Source organism: Vigna umbellata, chromosome 1 (assembly GCF_029865625.1).
Source record: "Vigna umbellata cultivar VRB3 chromosome 1, Vumbellata_1.0, whole genome shotgun sequence".
Lineage (NCBI taxonomy): Eukaryota > Viridiplantae > Streptophyta > Magnoliopsida > Fabales > Fabaceae > Vigna > Vigna umbellata.
This window is the reverse complement of record NC_142165.1, coordinates 83,736,497-83,757,776: the sequence shown is the minus strand read 5'-3', so window position 1 is coordinate 83,757,776 and position 21,280 is coordinate 83,736,497. Positions and strand designations below refer to the sequence as shown.

The 21,280-nt window shown below is 31.0% G+C and overlaps 2 protein-coding genes across 2 annotated transcripts; both read right to left on the bottom strand.

The window, feature by feature from the left end:
* Positions 1-5,057: 5,057 nt before the first annotated feature.
* On the bottom strand, positions 5,058-5,692 carry LOC124829674 (defensin Ec-AMP-D2-like). The gene is made up of 2 exons (XM_047303234.2): positions 5,532-5,692; positions 5,058-5,450 (listed from the first exon to the last, which is right to left on the bottom strand). Exons 1-2 carry the CDS (start codon positions 5,593-5,595, stop codon positions 5,278-5,280), a joined length of 237 nt encoding a protein of 78 aa, XP_047159190.1. The 5' UTR covers positions 5,596-5,692; the 3' UTR covers positions 5,058-5,277.
* A 12,977-nt stretch (positions 5,693-18,669) lies between these two features.
* Positions 18,670-19,793, bottom strand: LOC148206623 (uncharacterized). Its single transcript, XM_088108354.1, has 3 exons — positions 19,684-19,793; positions 19,349-19,594; positions 18,670-19,279 (listed from the first exon to the last, which is right to left on the bottom strand). The coding sequence occupies exons 1-3, from the start codon at positions 19,791-19,793 to the stop codon at positions 18,670-18,672; spliced, it is 966 nt and encodes a 321-aa protein (XP_087964480.1).
* Positions 19,794-21,280: the final 1,487 nt, after the last annotated feature.

Sequence of the window (21,280 nt, the reverse complement as noted above, 5' to 3'; positions counted from 1 at the left end):
AAAGCTGAGTTCAAAAGTTTGAAGGAGATAGTTGACGAAGATTATTGTTCTAATATGTTATTTGGTATGTGTTCATTGCTCTTTGAACTATAAAATTGTGTATTTGATCTGTTAAACAAAATAATTCTTGTGTTGGTATTTTGACTTTATTATTTTGACATTCGCATTGCTTATTGATAATAGGAATTATGTTGTGTGACCGTTGCAACCATTGCTATATTTAACTACTTCGACCCACAACTTAAGTAACATTCTGATGCAGATCTTCCAGTTCATGTAATCTGATAGGTGCACAGAGATCCTTGCTTATTAGACAATAAGTGCTTCTTTCTGCCTTTCTTCAATGCCTTTGATGCATAAGGAACTAGCCCTAATGCTAAATCAGCTAAATAATAAGCATGAAGATATGTTTTTTTCATAATGGTAAAGACTTCACCCAAAATTTGAGCAACATGTAGTCCTGCATATAGTTAATTACATATATTACAATATTAACCCATAGCAAAATACTACACTTTCTAAAGTAATAGATATTATAAACTTACAGTCATGAAGCAATTGAGAAAGTTGTCTGACATCAATGGCCTCACTAGCTCTGCCATATACTTTGGAATGCATACTTTATTTCTTACCAGAGCAGATTAAAATTTTTAAATTCAAAGAAGGATTCACCTAACGGACTTACTATGTAATTAGGATAAAGAAGGTTGTAGACTTGAATTATGTTACCCCGCCACTAAATGTAAATGAGTTGCTAACATGAATGGAAGCATCTAAAATCACTGTCAATACATTGTCAACACGATTTTTGAACGATTTTTGAAATTCAGAAATACAAGTGTGTGTATGTATATATATATATATATATATATATATATATATATATATATATACACTATTAAGCCCAAGAGTTCAATATTTTTTACTACTTAAATTTGGAAAAATGATTATTCACCAAAGGATTTGTCCATTCATATAGCTCCTCACTCCCTGCCAAGGTAGTTTGGACTCAGTATCCTCCTCAAAAAGATTCGCTCTATTCTCCGTAATCACTTTCATTTCCACCATCAAAGTTCCGGATGATGATGCATCAAAGGACATTGAGGTGTGCTTACTATCATTATTTGTCTTCTCCCCAAATCTTATGTTCGACCCACATAGGTGACATACTTGTTAACAGTCGACTCTCAAGTGATGAACTTCTTCCACAAGATATCACCAACATAGCAAATTCTCAAAAACTTGGTGTTCAACTAAGGCAAATGAGCCTCTTATTTATAGCAAAATTGGGAACTGTTCATCTTCCCATCTCTTCATTTCAACCCTTAGATCTCTTCAAATCTTACACCTAGGGGCCATGACTCTTCACCTCTTTAGTTTTGCTTCATTTCATATGCAGTCTGATAACCATTTACCTCCCACGTCAAGTCAATCTTGACACTTTCTCATTTCAACATCTTTGTCGTTACGCTTCTTGAGGTTTGGGGTTATACCTATCGGGGTACATAACCACAGAAATACAAATTTTGCTTTGCACATGGCCACTACGACAAAGACCAAAGTCCAACATGATGGCGGCATTTTACAAGACTTCAACATCGAGCGAGTTAAGTCTAGAGGGTTGGGCTATTATGCTATATATAACTGAATACCCTTCAATCATGTCAATATATATTCTATAACCATCCGAATATATCCACCTAAGTACACCCAACATGCATTGTCTAACTTACCACCATAACGGACTAATCGAATACATATTGGTCTACCCAAATACATGTAACTCAGATTTCTTTAATACTAACTCAGATTTCTTTAATCATTTCTTTAATACTAACTCAGATTTCTTATCAACACGATCAGTGTTATTATAGGACAATTTCTTTGAATATTTTTTATAATAAAGGATACTTTATCATGCAAATATGTTACTTCATCTAAATTATCTATATTGCGGTAACAAAAAATATTGGAATAAAATTGAACAGATTGTATACTCATAAATCATATAATATATTAACACTGATTTCAACTATCTAAAAATTAGAAATGATCATAATTTATAAGAAAAATGATAAAACTTAATATTTCATTCAAATATAATAATAACTGTATTATTTATATTGGAGGGTTACTCCCTACACCACCACACATTGCTCCCTGCACCACCACACTTTTTTTAAATTCCAAAACTATCCTTTATATTTTAAAATATCCTATACCTCCTCCTTTTCTCTTGAACGGATGTCGACATCCGTTGAAGAAAACGTCCGTTTAGTTTTTTTTTTTAAGTTTTTAGTTTTTTTAAGTTTTTAGTTTTTTTAAGTTTTTAAATTAATATATAAATATTATTTAATTTTTTTAAAAACTATTACTTAATTATTTAAAAATTAATTTTATTTTATTTAATAAAATAATTATTATAATTTAATTTATGTATTATTATTTTAAATAATAATTAAAATAATTTTTAAAAATTTATTAAAATGGATACGGATGTTCACATCGTGAAGTTTTTTTCTTTTTAAAGTTTTTAGTTTTTTATTTTATTATATTTTAAATTAATATATAAATATTATTTAATTTTTTTAAAATTATTATTTAATTAATTATAAATTTATTTTATTTTATTTAATAAAATAATTATTATTAATTTAATTTATGTATTATTATTTAAATATTAATCAAAATAATTTTAAGAATTATATTAAAACGGACGTGGCAATTCGTTAACGGATGTCACTACATCCGTTGAAGTTTTTTTTTTTAAATAAAAATAATAAATTAAAATATAAAATATGTAAACGGGGATATTGACATTCATTTTAAAAAAGGACAAAATTAGTATAAAATGGTACAGGAAACATTCGTGGAGGGAGCAACTGCCTTTATATCGTAATCAAAATATTAATAAAAGCAAAAAGACATCCTGAAACTAGTTTACTTTAAAACTATGTCTCTTGGCCTAAATAATTTTGGTTTTACATTAGACGTTAAATGCAATGATGACTGTTTGTTACGCGTGTCGCAATGAGTTGGGTTAAAGTACTGCTCACAAAAAAATATAAAAGAATTATTCTACAGATTTAAATTTTTTACATTTGATATTATTCTTTTCTATTTTTTACTCTTGTTTTTTTTAAAATACAAAAAATTATATTTTTATAATATTTTATTTTTATACTATGTCTTATAAAAAACAAAAATTATATTTTTATAATATTTTATTCTTATACTATGTATTAAATAAATGTAAAAATGTGTCATGTTATTATTTATAAAAAAATATATAAGATTTATGAGTTGTGAGAAATCCGGCTTGGTCAGGAAAGTGTTTTTGACAGTTTTAATGTTTTTTTTTATTATTGTTATTCATAAGTTCTAATTTTCGTTGTTTTCTTTTTATGTTATTCGTGTATCCATTAAGAATTTTTGTATTGTCCATGTTCTCCAAGTTCATTTAAAATTTCATTTAAATTATGATTTTCTATCATCAATCGATTTGAAGATACAACTATTATACTCAGAGAAAATCATTAATAGCATGGGGCCAGCATTATTTATTTACTTTTGTCTTCTTTTAAATAACTGTTTTTCTTTTTGGGAAAGGTGGTATAATGGTAAAATTTCTGGTCTTGGCTTGTCACTAAAACTCAATAAATGAAAAATGTCAAATCTATCCCTCTCATCCATGCGAGTTGGTAGTCATGAAAATGATGTGATGATGAAACAATGGACAAAGGAATAACAGAAGTAGAGGGTTTGGTTGTCGGTAACGTGTCAAAACATCTATGTCAAGAATCTCTGTACGTTTATTCTTCTTGTTTTTTTCCTCTAATTATTTCTTTTCTTCCTCCAATTATTTTTTTTTCTACTAAACTAATAATTTTGAGCCTTTTAAATATATTTTACAATATATTATGTTTTAGGATGTAAAAATTCTTACATATATCATAGATAAAATAAATTTATATATATCATAATAAAATAAATTTATAAAATAAAAGTGAATGAAATCTCATCATAAAATAAATCAATTTTATAACATTAAATTAAATGTAAAATTTAAAATAATAATAGAATCATTCAAAAATTTAAAACTTATCTTATTGTTGTTCATTAAACTTATTACATTATTAGGTTAATATCTAATTTTACTTTCTGAATATATATACAAATGTAAAGAAATATATTAAAAATATCATTATAAATAATATTATATAATTAAATTAAATTTAAAGTTTATTTCTTAAAAAAATTGACTATTATTTTTAGAAATTTATAAAATGAAATTATTTAAATTATCTATGACGATAAATCTATTATTGTAAATTTTTTAAGATTTAGCAATTTGTATATCCTCAAGTGATCCTCTTGAAACCTGTATCTCCAAAAAATTATATTTCATATTTAATATTGATAAATATATTAATTTACTTCATGTTTTGTAATACTTATAAGTTTTTTTTTTTAGTTACTAATTCCTACACAGGTAAATATTGTAAAAATGATAGATATCATGAACTGTCGGTAAGTATGGGATCCCAAAGCTAGAACTTTATTTTTCTTTTTCTAAAGCTGAATATACTATTTTCATCTCCTGTTTTGATACGAGACAGGACAATAAGTTTGAGCACTTCACTTTTCTATGTCTTTTATAGCACTATATTATTTATTTTAAAAAAACATATATAAACTTTTTAATTATTCTTTTAAAACTAACTAAATATTATGAAAGACAGAATATGAATTTAATCACATTAACTGTAACAGTAAAATTTTAATAATGTAATTTACTTCTTTTTATTATATCAAAGCAAAAATATATAAATATTTATTATATTGAACACAGTATTATAAAAATGGATCACATTAATCGTACAATAAACTGTTGTCCAGCAAGAAGAACATCTTACTGACTCGTAAAATTAATGTTAAAAACGTTCTAAGGAGTTGTGATATATAAGTTCAATTAGATTTAAATTAGATGTTAATATATGTTTTTCTCCTAAATCAATCTTTAATCATTCTTATCTCGATAAAAAGAAAAAAAGGGAGAACAGAAACAAAATTTATCATTACATCACAAACATATTACATTATACTCATCGCACTCGTCTAATGGAAAGAACTGCAGAAGAAGATAAAGAGAAAGATCAGTGGTACGTAACCTTTATTCTCAAACATAAGACACTTAATTAACAACACTGGTAGAAAGATGATAGATGAATCATCTTCTATGGAGATTAATTTCCTTCAGAGCACAGTCATAAAGTTTTAACAATGTTTAGTGCAGAAGCATCTGCGACGGAAGCCACGGCAATGTCCTCCGCTGAAACGTTCAGTTCGGCAAACAGAAGCGCAGTTGGTGTCACTCACGCATGGTCCCTTGAAACGGTGGCTCTGAGACTCACATGTCCTTGCCTCCGCCACCATTGTTGGCCCCATCTCTGCTCAATAATCAAAAGGAGAAAAAAAAATGTTAAGAGAAAACCCTAAAATGATAGTGTTGAGCGTGGAGAAAGGCTTACCGGTGGCCACCAGAAGCAGAAGAAGCACAAAGATGGTTGAGACCAAAGGCACAGAGCGAGCCATGTATGAGAGTGTAAGAGAGTTTCAAGAGGAACTGAACAAGTTAATGTTGATAGAGCGAAGTACAAGTGGAGCTGGTTGCTCTTAAATAGAGACGATCCAGGTAAAAACATGCAATATTACACCTAGATTAAATCCTTGGTTAAAATATTTCGTAATCCTAATCGCATCTTTTAATTATCTATTATAGAAAAGGAGATTTATATAATGATCTAGTAGCACAATAAATTCTCTTCCAATATAATAAATTTAATAAATAAGAAATACTATTATAATAATAGATATAATATTATTTAAACATAGTTATAAAATAGTATTTTAAAATAATATAAAAAATAATGTTTTATGGTCCGCGTTAAGACCTTGTTTGTTTAGAAAAGCGAAAAGATGAATGTTTGTGAAATTAAAGGGAACGTGGATTTTGAATGTATAGATAAAAAGGAATGATCGAGAAAAAGGAGAGGGAGCATAATTATTGAGAAGTGGGAAGCATGAGAGAGACTTTAGCACTTTGAGTCAGTCTTTTTGACAAACACGGTGTCGACGTTCAGCTTTTGAGTGAGCGTTTGCGATTTCACGTTTTTTTAACATTCATATCTCATCACACGTAAGCTCCTTTCCTTCTTTTATCATGCCATGCCATATCACATGGGTTGGCTTCCTTTCCAAGTGGGTCCCCCCTTAGTCCTACCAACGTATCACTTTTCTTTTCTTTTTTCATTTCTTTATATTTTGTTGTAGAGAATTAGGTATTCATCTTTTTTTAACCAACCCTCTTGTAAAAATAAAAAATACTAAAATATAAAAAATGAGTTTTCTTATTGGAAGGAAATAATGAGTGAAAAAACATATCATTTATTATTATTTATTATAATAATAGAAAACAAAAACTGTAAAGAAATAAAAAAAAAACAAACTATTATTGATGGTAAGTATCAGCTAATGGCCATTATGGTTACAAAAATAATTTATTTTTCTCTCTTTATATGTGTAAGGATTTTTTTTCTCTTATTTATATTTGTAGTTTTAAGTTAAATATTTTAATCGTATTCTTTTATGATCCTTTGCCTATATTTGGTATGAAAATAATATTATTATAAAAATAACTTGTTTACAAAAGTGGAAAACATATATTCAAAAAACAAAACTATAAATCTACTTGGAGTATGGAGATACTCCGGAGTTATAGTACGAAGATTAAAAAGAACAAAGATTAAAACATAATTATAATATCATTAATACAAGTAAATATATATATATATATATATATATATATATATTTAAAAGATTATTGTTAGAGAAAATACTTATTATGTAAAAGTCTGAAAAATATAGGGCTATTGGGCCTAATGTTGAGGCAGCCAGACCCGTAAAACTAAGGACACCATGACCTTAGAAGGGACTTTCTTTTTTAACTCCGAGTTCATTAGCCAACCTTTCTTTCTCTCTCTAACCTCTGTTCTTCTTCTTCTTGCTCTGTCTTTTGTCTACCCTTACATAAATTTCAACCGTTGCATTGTCAAATAGGTGGTGTTCTTTCGTTCACGGAGTTGAGAGCTTTTCGTCCATCCGATTAGTTTCTGTCTTGGGCGGGTAAGTCACTCTTTTCTGTTTCTCCATCTCTCTTGAACCTAGGGCATACAACTTTGTTAGTTGCATGTAGCCAGTAGTTTTCCCCTTTTGATTCTCTGCCTATTCTAGCTCTAAGCGTTGCTTCTGTCTCCACTTTAGTGGGTTGTAGGGTCTTGTTGTGTGCTGGCTATGTAAGGCACTATTGAGGCCTTGTTACTGTTGTGAATTGTACTGTGCTTATAACCACCAAGGTAAGGAAAGCTAGACTTCTGTTTGAATTGGTAGTTCGATAGATGTGTGTATTAAATTCTACACGATGTTGTTGTTTGAGTTGAAATGTAGTACTTGTGTAAGTTAAATCATGTATGCTTTGGATGACTACTGTTGAACCTGGTGAATGTTGTTTGTGAGCTGATTTGAATGTATTGTGCAACTGTAATTGGATATGTTAGGTGATGGTTTTCTGCTATAATAGCTATTTTATGGAAGGTTAAGTGAATTGGTAGTGTTTTAGGTAAATTTTATAGGAAGTGAGGTGGTGAAATTTAGAATTAGAGGTTAGGAGTTCATTTGGTCTGTTCAGATACTTTGGGTAAGTCATTTGTGACTTGTGTGAGTCTTTCAAATGGTCAAAAACAAGTTACAAGTAGTAGAATTGGATTTGGGTCCCTAAGTTGTTGATTTTGGCGTTCTAGAGTAGAAATTGAGTCTAAATCACTTTAGAATTGTAGTAGTAACGTTTTTAATCAACTAGGCAAGTCTAACTAAGTATATAACATGAATTAGAAGTCTTAAAAGTTGGCCAAGAGGCCTATAAGTGGTAAGGACGGGTGTGAGTGTGTGATTCTGCAGAATTCGCGTTCTGCAGATGATGCAGAGTCGCTATGCGAGCTGTCTCGCATAGCGAGACCCTGTAGAGGGTGCTCACTGTTTGGATAATTCGCTATGCGAGCTGGTGCGCTGTGCGAATGACCAGAGGGTGTTGCTCTCTGTCTGTGGATTCGCCTGGCGGATCCTGTCGCTATGCGACTGGTGGTGGTCTGGAACCACTGCCCATTTAATTTGAAAGGCGAGTGGGGTGCATAGCGAGAGTTTTAAGGGGGTTGGTCTTTGTCTGGGCTCTCGCATAGCGACCTGGGTGCGCTATGCGACAGACCCAAAGTCTGATACTTATTCAGACTTAATTCGCAAGGCGAGCTGGGTGGATGCGCTATGCGAATAGCGCAAGTCTCGCCTTGCGAGGGCGGTGCGATGTGCAATGAGTGTTGGGTCTAGTTCTCTAAATTTTCTCTTGTGCTACGTTTGATTAGTGTGCTCTTTGATTGTTGGTGAAGCATTATTTTGCATCTATAGTATTGTATTGTAATGTTCAGGCAAGTATGTGGATTGTAGCAAAAAGTGTATGGTTATAAAGTGGTTGAAAGATGATCCAAGTTGTAAACCAAGTTTCATCTGTGTAGGATCTCTTGGTGAGATTCTTACTGTTTAGAATGAGAGTAGGAGCTCAGTCTTGGGGGTCACCTTGAAACTCCAATGGTCTTTCTTCTCACATAGAGAGGATTGAACCATGTGGTGAGGAGTAGCAGGAGGTCTTAGTCTTGGGGGCTTCCAGTATGCCTCAAGGCCCGGAACAAGCTAACCTCGTGAGTGTGGTAGGGGTGGGGGAACCCAAGTTTCATAAGCCACCACTCGACTATCATTCTAAAGTACGGACGAGTCAAGTCTAGTATTCAACATGTTAGGATGCGTGTTTATCTTGCTTGATTGAAGTTAACTCTTGCATGCACATATTGTCATATCGTATGCTTTTTATATAATTAGCTCACCCTTGCTTGTTTGTGTTTGTGCTATGCTTGTGTATGTTTTCTCTTGCGATGATCATCCACTTAGATGGGAGCAGTTGTCGAGGAGGTGCCCCTGAAGCAAGACTTGGAGGAAGAGGATGTTGAGTCCTAGTATCATTAGGATCTCTGTACTTTAACTTATGTATTTTGAAGAATGGTAATATGTAGAACCTATGGGATTTTGGAAGACCCTAGTACCTCAAGTTTTAACTTCATAGCATTTTAAGGATGATTGTAATTCTCAATATTCAGTTATATGTTTCCAACTGCTTTTTATTATTATAACTCAATAACGTCTTTATATATATTTTGGGATATCACGTATTACATCAATTTCGTTGCATTCACGTTTTATTTGTTTCTGTATAATTCACTATTCATGTATTTTTTTCTTCAGAAATGTTAGCTTATGTTTTAATTAAAAGATAAATTCGAAATAGTAGAAATAAGTTCATTTGAGGAGAATGAAAAATAAATATAAAGTTATTTAGATGAAAAGAAAGAGAGTGGAAGTAAAAATAAATAAATAATTTTAAATTGTTATCTAGATAAAGTTATATATTTAAAATAAATTTTTAAAAATAATTCATTGTAAAAATAATTTTTGAAATATAGATTAGTTAAAATAAATTTAAATAAAATTATTACAATATTTAACAAATAAAAAATTCTATTTTATTCATTGTTTTAAAAAATTTGTCTGCATTATTTATTCAAAAAATAAAATTATACACAACTTTCTTCATAAATGTCTTCCATGTTAGCAAAGAAATTTTGTTGTTTTTAATGCCTATTTTACCTTATTTTATATGTTTTTTCCATAAACAGTAAATACATGTTTTTCATCTGCTGAAAAAAAGGATCGCTAAGGTCGCTTTGTTCTCACGGAATAAAAGACATAAAAATATAACGGTAAGAAGAAAAATGAGGTAAAAACTAATAAATTAAAAGATAATATTTCTTAAAAATTTTGCCGACGAATTTGTAAAATTAAGCATAATTATGATATGACACATAATTATTATGGATAAATATTGTATTATATGTATTTTTAAATTATAATATAACAAATAATTAAAATAAATAATATAATAATAATAAGTAATTTAAATTTCAATTTATTTTTAAGTTAATATGTAAAATATAATAATATATTTATTAAAATATTTTATTATTATTGTAACATCCCATTTTAGTAATATAAAATCACTAAAATAATAGCTACAGAGAAGATAACTTACAACAAACTTGAGATTTTAAGAGAAGAAATATCTTCACTTGAAAAGAAAAATAGGCTAATTATACTTTTGTTTCACCCCCAACACCTACACTGAGACAACTGCAAATAGACCCTCTCTAAGCTCACACCCATCAAGGTAATCATCGTAAAAGAGAAAACACATAGACAAACAAAAACAAAAGCAATGATAAGCTAATGATAAAACAGTTTAACATGATAAAAATAAAATTCAACATATAATTATAATCACCCAATTAGTAGAACATCTTCTCCCATTCACACATATCAAAAGATTTTTCTCATTCACACCATTGACTCGAACTTGGTCAAACCCTTTACAATATAGTATAAATGTCGAGCCATGGAAAGTTCTACACCTGTGTGGTGAAACAGCTGACTCATTCAAAGTTGTCACACAAGATTAGTCCTTAAAACGTCCTTTGCCACCATGAAGAAAGCTCCTCAAGCTAGGACCTCCTGCTCCTCTTACGACATGACTCATCACTCTCTAATTAAGCATGGATGATCATTAGAGTAGGATAACCTCATATCGGCTTCTTACAAGTTATAATAGTCTCCCATAAAACCACCAATAAGAGATTCCTCCTAGGAATTCCCATTCACAATCGTTCACACAACACTTTGATATCTTCATCATACATTTCATCCAAGCATAAGGAACCATGCAACATTAATGAAAGAAAGGAAAATAACCCAGACCAGTGCCCCAAAATACCCAAAACCATAACAACAAAAAAACATAACCTTGCTGACTGTCACTTAGTGGCACAAACTGGCGCTCAGCGCCAGCGAGACAGAGAGCTGGCGCCCATACTAATGCTCAGCGTCTTGTTACCCGAGAGCTGGCGCTCAGCGCCATGACAGATCCAATTCCTCTTTTTTTTTACCATGGACACTTCTTCCCCAACTTCTACTACTTCCTAGCACCCTATAAATTCTAAGAAACCTCAGAAAACTCACCTTTAGCTCAAATTGACCATTCCAAACCAAAACAACCTCTTTAAGCTACTCAAACTCATTTCCAATTCTTCTAACAACCATTTCACTACAAAATTTGCATAAACCAGTTTTGGTTGACTTAATAATGGACTCTAGATTCACCAATTCCACCCAGAATCACTTCCTTAGAAATTCACTACCTAAAACCCCTCTTTTTGACCAAAACCCATGCAAATACCCCCTCACAAGACCTCTACTTCAATATGGATTGGATTTTACTGTTTTAAAAATTCCAACAAGTCTAAAATAGCTCAAAAACAATCCCCAAACTGCTATTGCTATTAAACCATCTTTCCTTCTAAAATTCACCTCTGAAAACCCCTAATTTCACTCTAAAATGGTATAAAATGCACTCAAGTGTTACTTCTCAATTTCAACTTCATACTATAACTATTTTAGGACTTAAACCAAATATAATAGACCCAAAGACCTTTTCCAAACTACAAAATTCTCTTTAAACCCACTAATCCAAAATTTTACATGCTAACACCCATCACTTTAAATATCCAATTTATACTCAAAATTCTCAATTCTTCCAACTATCAATAATAGCACAGTTTTATCTCAACAACATCTCCATTTCATCAAACTATAAGTTATACAACAATCATACATTCAAAATTTTTAAAACACATCATAAAGGTAATTACTCATATTTTTCTAAATTTCACACCACGAACAATCATATAATCACATGCACACCAAATGACAGATTTCAAACATTTTTCTACTAATATAAAAAGCAAATTAGATTCCCTTACCTTAGGGAAAACTAAGACAGTCCAACAATTACTCGACCAACGCTCCACCACGAAGAATTTTAGTAAACGCCTACAATTGACGGAATGACTGTTGGGATGAAATCTTAGGACCCAAAATTAACCAATAATCAAAGAAGAAACACACTTTATACATGCGAGACAAATTTGATATGTATGATCAAAGACCAAGATAGACCGAAAAAAAAAGGGGTAAAAACTTACTTGTTCTATTGTAGAAATTTGTCGGTTAGATTTGAAGACCTTGAAGTCGTGATCGTTTAGACACCTCGTGATCATCAAATAGATGACTTAGGAGCAAGAACATTTAGAGAGAAGGTAGAGAACTCTAGAAAATGGTTTCTAGAAAGATGATACTTTTTAAAATAATGAAACTCGTTTATAACAAAATTATTTATAACTAAACCATTTAATATTAAAATAATTGAATCTCACTATCTTTAAACTATCATCATTTCTAAAATACCCGGGGTTTTACAATTATCATTAAGTAATTAAAATAATTAGTTAAAAAAATTATGTTGTAGTAAAATATATATTATATGTAATATTTACATTTTCACTTATTATAATAAAATAAATATAGTAGTATATTATTACAATTAAAATTAAAAATTAATTTTTTTATCATAATTAATACAAACTTTTGAATCAAATTTATTCATAATCTCTTACCTCAAACATTTCACTTTCTACTTAGTTATCTCTTTCCACCCAATTTTTATTTTAATAACTACCTACTCGGGATTTAAAAATGGATTTGAAAGAATATAAAATAATAAAAATTAGAAGGAAAAAAAAGGGTCAAATTAGATTATTTCAATTAAGGAAAAAATGGAAAGAAAAATAATATATATATATATATATATATATATATGAGTAATTTAATGAATATGGAAAAAATTCAATTAACAAAATTGTGAGATTATAATTTTCTTGTGATTAAAATTTAGTTTAAAATAAAATGTGATTAGTCGAAAATAAGTTAAAGTAAAATATGGATATTTAGGAGTATAAAAAATATTACAATTGATAAATTTATAATAAACTAAAATATGATTGATTAAAAACAATTTAAAATAAAATAAAATTATTATTAATGTCAATTATTATAATTATTTTTAACACTTTCGAAATATTTAATTTGTACATTATTATATTACTGTTAATTATTTATTATTATATTTATATGATATATAATATAGTCAAGGCTTAATATTACTTTTGTTCTCTATTTTTATTCATTTTGTTCAACGTCAAACTTGATTTTTGTAATTTTTATTCACTTTATTCTCTATTAATGATTTTTTTAATGTGGTTTCAATTTTTGTAATTTTTATTTAATTTTTTTTATTGAGGACATCTAAATGGTTAACATCATATGTTCACGTGAGCAATTAGTTAATGGAATGTTAACTTTTGGCCTATGTGTTCGTCCATATTATGTTTAAAACTTTCAATTTTCCTTTTTACTCTAGTCTTTATCACCTAGTGTTTTAAACTTTCATTTTCTCTTTCTTTCCTCTCACTTTCTATATCTCATTTACCTTTAATTCATGCTTTTTATTTTCGTTTTCTTTTTACAATTTGGGTTTGCAAGTCGAATTTTGTAGAATTGCATAGTAATTTGCTTTGAAAATAGATATAATGAATGTGTGCTCTATTTTTTTATTTTTGGTTGTTTGTGTGGAACATTTGTTCTTATTTTTTATTATGTGGAAAATAGAAAGAAACATGGAAATTGCATTTTAGTTTATGATTCTATGTTTTATTTTTGAAGTTACGATGTAGAGATTTATGATTTAGAAATTTATTTAGAGATTTATTTAGGGAACTGCATCTTGATTTCTGATATGTGCGTAGATGTTTCATTTTGGCATGTTGCTAGCATTGTGAGGTGCATAGTAGCTAACAGTAGTGGTTAGGATTTTTGTATTGAGAGATTGAAGATAATGATATGATCATGTGAATATTATGTTGGACGAGTCACGTATGTAAAAAACTAACACCTCATTTACTGATTATTCATGTAGACATTATATCGTTAACGATTTAGAGACGGTAAAAATTTGAATCTTACCATTGAAAAAAATTACAAAAAAAAAAAGACCAAAAAGGATAATAAGTCTATCACATTATATATGTAATTTAATCAATTATATATAGTAATTGAGATAGATTATACATTGAGAGGTTTGTTTACTATTTTTAGTGTAATTTCATTCTAAAATTATCGAAATTGGATAATTTAAAGAAAAAATAGATAAGTTGTTTCAAGTTGGTACAAATTCATAACAAAGTTGTAACATACTCAAATGATTTTACTTTAATTAAAATAAAATGATACCAAATCAATAGGAGTTTTATAAAAAAATTGAAATGGTCACATTTTGAGATGACTTTAATATATTTCATAAAAAAAATTAAATCGTCATAGTATCATAAGATTTCAGTTTATTTGAGTAAAACTTTTTCAAACAAAACCTTAAAATCAGAATTGATTGAGTTAGATTTTGTTAGATTTTAGTGTACATTCTGTAAAACTTTTTTAAACTCATTAATAGTGTGGAAGTGATTGAGGTTAGTATCATATGAATTATAGTTTAATAAAATAGACTATGATTTTAATTGTATCGCAATTTATTATTTAAAAAAAACTAAAAGTATTATACTACTTTAATATATTCTCTCTTTTTTAATAACCCATAGTAACCTAAGAAGAAATACAGCTTATGTTTATTACGGTTTTGTCCCTTTCATTGCATGCCCACAAGGTTATTTACATCATGAATCTAAATTCATTCCATGCACGTCATTTCTGACTCTGATTTTACTGCACCTTCACAGGTTCAAGGTTGCATAGTAGAGGAAAAGAGGAATTCATTACAACTTCTTATAAAAAACATGTACATTAGGTTTCCTTTAAAATCACTTCAACTTTTTACAAAATTTCCAACCTAATACATTCAAGAATGTGCAAATTTAGGAAAGTTGTTAATAGTATGAAATCACTGTGAACCACCCTACACCCTATTTGATTTGACCAATCCAATCAACTGTCATATGACAGAGGAAGTTCTAGCTTAGTTAGCACCAATAATCAAGCCAGAGTATTTGAAAGCTTTCTACTACCACTAATGCTGTTGCAATAAACTTTGCAAGATTATCTAACTTAATGCAGAAAAAAAAAAAAGCAGAAGAAAGAGATAAAGAAAGGTAGGTTAGGCAATGTTTGGAATGCTATGGAAAAATTTCAGAGGTAGATGACAAGATTTCCTTATTACTGAAACAAGGAGGATTGTTCTTCCTGATGCCAGTAGAGAAATGCTTAAAATAGAGACACTTCAACCTCGCTTTATATATTATCGAGTTATAAGTATTTTTAGTTCTTATATTTGATTACAAAATTATATTTTATTTTTATTTTAAATTTTGATATATTTTAATTTTTAAATTATAAAAAAAGTAGATATAATTCTTTTAATTTAATAATGTTAATAACTTTTGTTGTGTTTAATGATGTTTCATTCTAATGTTGTCAAAAGGGGTTGAAATCCGACTTCATCATGGATTCAAGTCGGGTTGAGTTAAAAAAAATTAAAATTTTGATATGAGTCAATTTTGGACTTGGTTCACTAAGAACTCAGCTTACTTGGATTGAACTCATGATAAGTTGGGTTAGCTCACCAACTCGACTAGTATTTCTAATAAGTATTTTTTATTGGATTAGTCATTTTACAAAATATTAAAAGAGGCTTGCACAAAATTATTTTTGTATTGAATAATAAAGTAACATGAAAAATTCACAAATCTATATACTTAACTTAATTTTTATGAAAACATATTTGAATCGTTAGGATTGATTAATCATAAATTTAATTTAAGATCTTTTTTCCTTTATGTGATTTGAATGAGAAAAAATTTGTTATATTTTTTAGAATTGAGAAAAAAAACTAGTAACTAAATGAGTTAGTTAGCCAATTTATTTAACCCATAAACCTATTGTGGGCCGGGTTGGATTCAAATTTTTTTGACTCACTAATAAATGAGCTGGGTTGGATTGACTCATTGGTCAACCTGTGGTGAGTTGAACTGGATTGGGTCGGATGACCCATTTTGATAGCACTATTTTAGACTCATTTGAGTTAAAACTTATAGAAAACACACTAAAAAATATTATTTAATGGATTATTTTTTCAATTTGCAAGGATATTTACCCTCCACAAAATAATTTGCGGGGTTTTTCAAACCATCGCAGTTTGAGTTGTCACAACCTATCTGCGGGGGGTTTCACGACCCCTAGTATCACATTTAATTTACGGAGATTTTTTTAAGGAGGGTAAAAACCTCCTCTATTATTGACTATTATTTTTGTGGGAGTTTTTAACCTCCTTTATTTTCAATTATTTGATTGCAAAAAATACCTACATTTTTTTACAAAGATTAATATGTTATTCAATTTGACAATTATACTAAGTTTTAACCTCCTTCGTTTGTATTATTTAGTTTGAGGTTTATTACTTTATTTTACTTGCATTATTTAATTTATGTTACCATTTGAGATGTTTATATTTTTGGATCAAAAATATTTATTTGTAACAAGATCAAAACATATCAATGTAACAAAATACATCATAAATTCATATAATTTCATTGTCACAATCATCATAGTAACATAAAAGCAATTTAAAATAAAACTCATTCTTAAAACTTAATTAATAAGTACTCAAAAATCATAATAAACTAGATATAATTTTATCCTAAAAAAATATTATAAACTCCCTAAATGTTACTTCCACCATATGATTACCCAAAAAAGAGTCTCGGACTCATTTGCATCACCAGCTTGTTGAAATGATAAAAAAAATTAATAAAATAAACAATGACATATTATCATAACCATGAAAATTCAGAATTTTCTAAACTCAATTACATATGCTCACAGTAACTACAGTATATCAAGCATAGTACGTACTTATACTTGTTTAGTAACTTGTGGTTGAGGATGAAAGAAGATAACCAATTTATTAGGAATTTTTCTTTCCTTCGTCATCATGTATGCTTTTAGCGCATTCAAGATGGTTGAACCTGAAATTTTAAATTGGTGTACTTCTGTTCCCACTTATTAAAAGATGTGTCAGATAAACCAAGGCTTAAATCTCAAAGTCAAATTCTTGTATTTTTGATTAAGAACTACTTCCAAAATTAATATATTTAATTATTTATTTTTAAAATTTAAAAATCAAAATATAAGAAAATGAATTATAATTTTACGGGGCTAAAAAAAATGTAACTCTATATTCTTTTTTATATGAGGTGGTGCTTTCAATATAGTATGACAATTAGTACTAAAAAGTTATTGGCTTAATACCTCTTTTTGTCCCTCTTTATAAGGGAAATGTTCAATTTCGTCCTACCTTTTTCAAAAAGTTCAATGTGGTCCCACGTTGTGAAAAAAGTGTCCAACTTAATCCTTTTTGGTCACGGCGTTAAATATTTAACGATCATGCTGACAGCGTGGACTGATGTGTGCAACGTGGCTTTTTACCTTCGTAACGTGGCAATGACAGTGTTTTTCGTTAACTGAGAACGTGGCAGTGGGCAGTGATTAAAATTCTGAGTGTTAGGGTTTGGTTTGGGTATTCGAATTGGTCTTTGAGGATTGAGAATGGGTTCCCAAGGGTGTTCTTCGTTTTCGAAAAGCTAGGCCAAAGGATCTTCTCGTTCGTCCTATGGTGGTGCTTGTAGGGGAGGTGGGTTAATCCCTACTTGTTACTGTGGTGATATTGCAGTAATGAAAGTGGCCAGAACTACGAAGAATGCTGGGAGAAATTTTTGGGGTTGTCCTCATTACAAGGTTTGAAGTATACCCTTCTCAGTTAATGTTTTCTTGAGTTGATTTGATGCATTTGTTCATATATTCCCTAACATGGTAAATAACAGGGTGGATCTTCAATTGGGAGCTGCTGTAACTTTTTCAAGTGGTGTTGTGAAGACAACGTGGATGAAAAAGATTGCACAATTCTGAAGAGAATAAGTGAGCTGGAAAATGCAGTGAAGGATTTGCAGAAAATGCAGTAAAGGATTTGCAGAAAATGCAGTGAAGGATTTGCAGAAAATCCAGAAAATGATGAAGTTGTTAGTTGTAGCTTTGTGTGTGTGTATTGTGGTTGACCTTATAATTTTGAAGTTGTGGTTAGGTTGATTTAGTTAGATCGTGAATTTGGGTGTTTGTTATAAGTTGGCTTAATACCTGTTATGTATTTGGATGCTTGAAAAAAGTACGTTGACAATGCGAAGGTGTTTTGGTTGGTGTAACATCAGTTATGCAATGCAATGTAGAAAATGTTCGAATCAGTCCCCCATTTGGTTTAAAAATGTTGAAACAAGTCAACCCAATAATGCATATGACTGAGGACTAATGGCACATATTACAAATCTAAATACAAGCTTTGACCAAAACATGATGAAAGCACTTTGATTCATTAAATAAAGGCAGTACAGGTTTGTCACCAAAGTACATGATATTGAATACATATAACCTCCAATTCATCTAAAAAGACAATACATGTCTGTTACCAAAATAAAGATAGTACAGTACATGATAAACCAATTCATCTATCTATCTATCTTTTCTTCTGACTCTGAATTTTGGTGGACGGGATGATTGGGAAGTTGGAGGTGGCTGGTTTGGTTGTGTTGTTTCTGGTGACTGGGTTGTTTGTGTTGGCTGGGTTGGTTCTGGTGGCTGGGTTGCTTCTGGTGGGTGGTTTGTTTCTGCTGGTTGGGGCCGTAAAGGGCAGTTATTCCTGTTGTGCTTTGTCTGACGACAAATGGTACACTTTTTCCTATGCCCTCCAACACGCATTTGAGTGTCGTCCTTAGTTAACTCCCATGCCTCCAACTTGCGTTTTTTCTTTGGCCTCCCAGGCAACTTCCTTATCAGTGGTGGTAGTACATCATTGAAATTTGTGGTTTGCCATAGTTGGGGACCATTGAGTGGAAAAATTATGGACGCATACACCTCTTCATATGTGGATCTTCTGAAGCAAGTGGGTATAAAACTTTCTGGATGAACATTACAGTAATTCATTACTGCAATTGCATGACAGCATGGGATGCCACTGATCATCCACTTTCTACAGCTAAACTCTTTAGTGTCCAGATCCACTGTGAACTTGTTCCCAACAGATGAAGTGTGCCTAACCTCAAAAATCTTTCGTGCAGCCCAGCTGAAAGAAATAAAGCACATCAATGAACGTAAATAACAAAATGTATATAAATTGTGGTGATAAGATTACCTTGGCAGCCAAAATCTAGACAAATTACATTCTTTCTGAAGCCTCTTCTTTATCTTTGGGCATATTGTGAAGTCCATAGATGCGACCTTGCTTCTGTTGGTGGCCCACCTTTTCATGAGATACACTCTGATATCCTCCATCATTGTGATAATTGGTTTTCCTCTTGCATGAATGAGGACACTGTTGAAAGCTTCAGTGATGTTGTTATCAAGGGTATCACACATTGGTTGAGCTGTGAAGCGAGACCTTGACCAAAACCTGTTGAAAAAAAGAATTCTCAAATGGATTACAATGCATCTGTGACAGTAATGTGTATATAATGGCTAATGGGTTACCTTGGGGGAATGGCTATGAGGTATTTATATGCTTCAACATTGACTTCTTTAATTTTCAGCATTTCTCTCTCCCAAGCCTGGGGATATGTGGTGGTTGCAGCACTCCACATCAGATTTTTTAATACCTGCCCACCAAACATTTTCCTAAAGTTTGCATAGAGGTGCCTTAAACAGTATCTTTGTTCGCCCGAGGCAAAAGCTCTTGGATAGCTAAGACTAACCCCTGCACAATTAAATTTAGTAATAAAACCATATCCTATACAAAATCATTAACTAAAAATGAAAATAAGCTGCACATTATACCTTCTGCTGGTCTGACATCCATGTGCACCCTCCACATACTTCACTGCCCCCGAGGTCTTCAATTAACAATTGCAAAAACTATGTCCAGCTGTCTTTGTTCTCCACTTCTGCTACTGCATAGGCAAGGGGTAGCATTTGGTCGTTTGGGTCCCTACCAACAGCAGTCAGCAGCTCCCCCTTGTAAACACCTTTCAAAAACCATCTGTCTAAACATATAATGGGCCTACAACTTATGAAACTATCTTTACAAGCTTTGAGACAAACATACATTCTTTGAAAGATTGGGTCACCATTATGAGAGTCAACTTTAATCTCCACTGCAACCTCATCATCTTCTGCGTCCTCATGCTGAACATCCTCATTATACATTGAATCCTCCTTCTCAACCTCCAATGCATCGTCATGCTCAACATCCAACCAATCCTCATTGTCAACATCCAGTAAATCCTCATTGTGAACCTCCAATCCTTCACTTACATTCTCAACATCCCGTGCATCCTCATTCTCAACATCCACTGCATACTTATTCTCAACCTCCACTGCACCCTCCACTACTTCTTCCATTCCTTCTTCACCACCCTCAACATGTGCTTCTCCTCGTACGCCATTATCCTCACCACTCTCTGCATGACCTTCACATAGCAAAAGAATCTCATTCTCATCATTGTCTAAGATAGTTGCTTCGTCCACCCCATGCACAACATACAGGTTCACTTCCCCCAAATACTTAGCCACATTCATCATGTTCATAGCTCCTTTATCATCATCAACCTTATGTAGAACATGTTGGACACTGTAATATAATTCTTCTACTTGCATGTATCCCATATGGTTAAGTGAACCTAATACTCCAAAATAACACCATTTATCGGGGTTTACGTCCCAATTAACTATCTCTCCGCCTATATAATTAAAGGGGACTACTATCATGCATCCCTACCCGAACCCTGCAAATGCAAACGGGGGACCACTAATTTCAGTTAAAGTAAGACCTATGGGACCACTATCATGCATCAAAAGAAGACAACTTTTCACACAAAACAATTTCACCCATAGTTAAACCCCCTCAAACGCGACAACAATGAAAACATTTTCGAAAAACCTCTAACCTGATTTGATTTGCGGAATTGGATTTCCTCTGCAGATTTCACCTTCAAGATCACCCAATTTGGATTTGCAGGTCCTCCAAAATGCTTATCCCCAAATCGCGATTTCGAATTACCCAAACCAAACCCTAACACTCAGAATTTTAATCACTGCCCACTGCCACGTTCTCAGTTAATGAAAAACACTT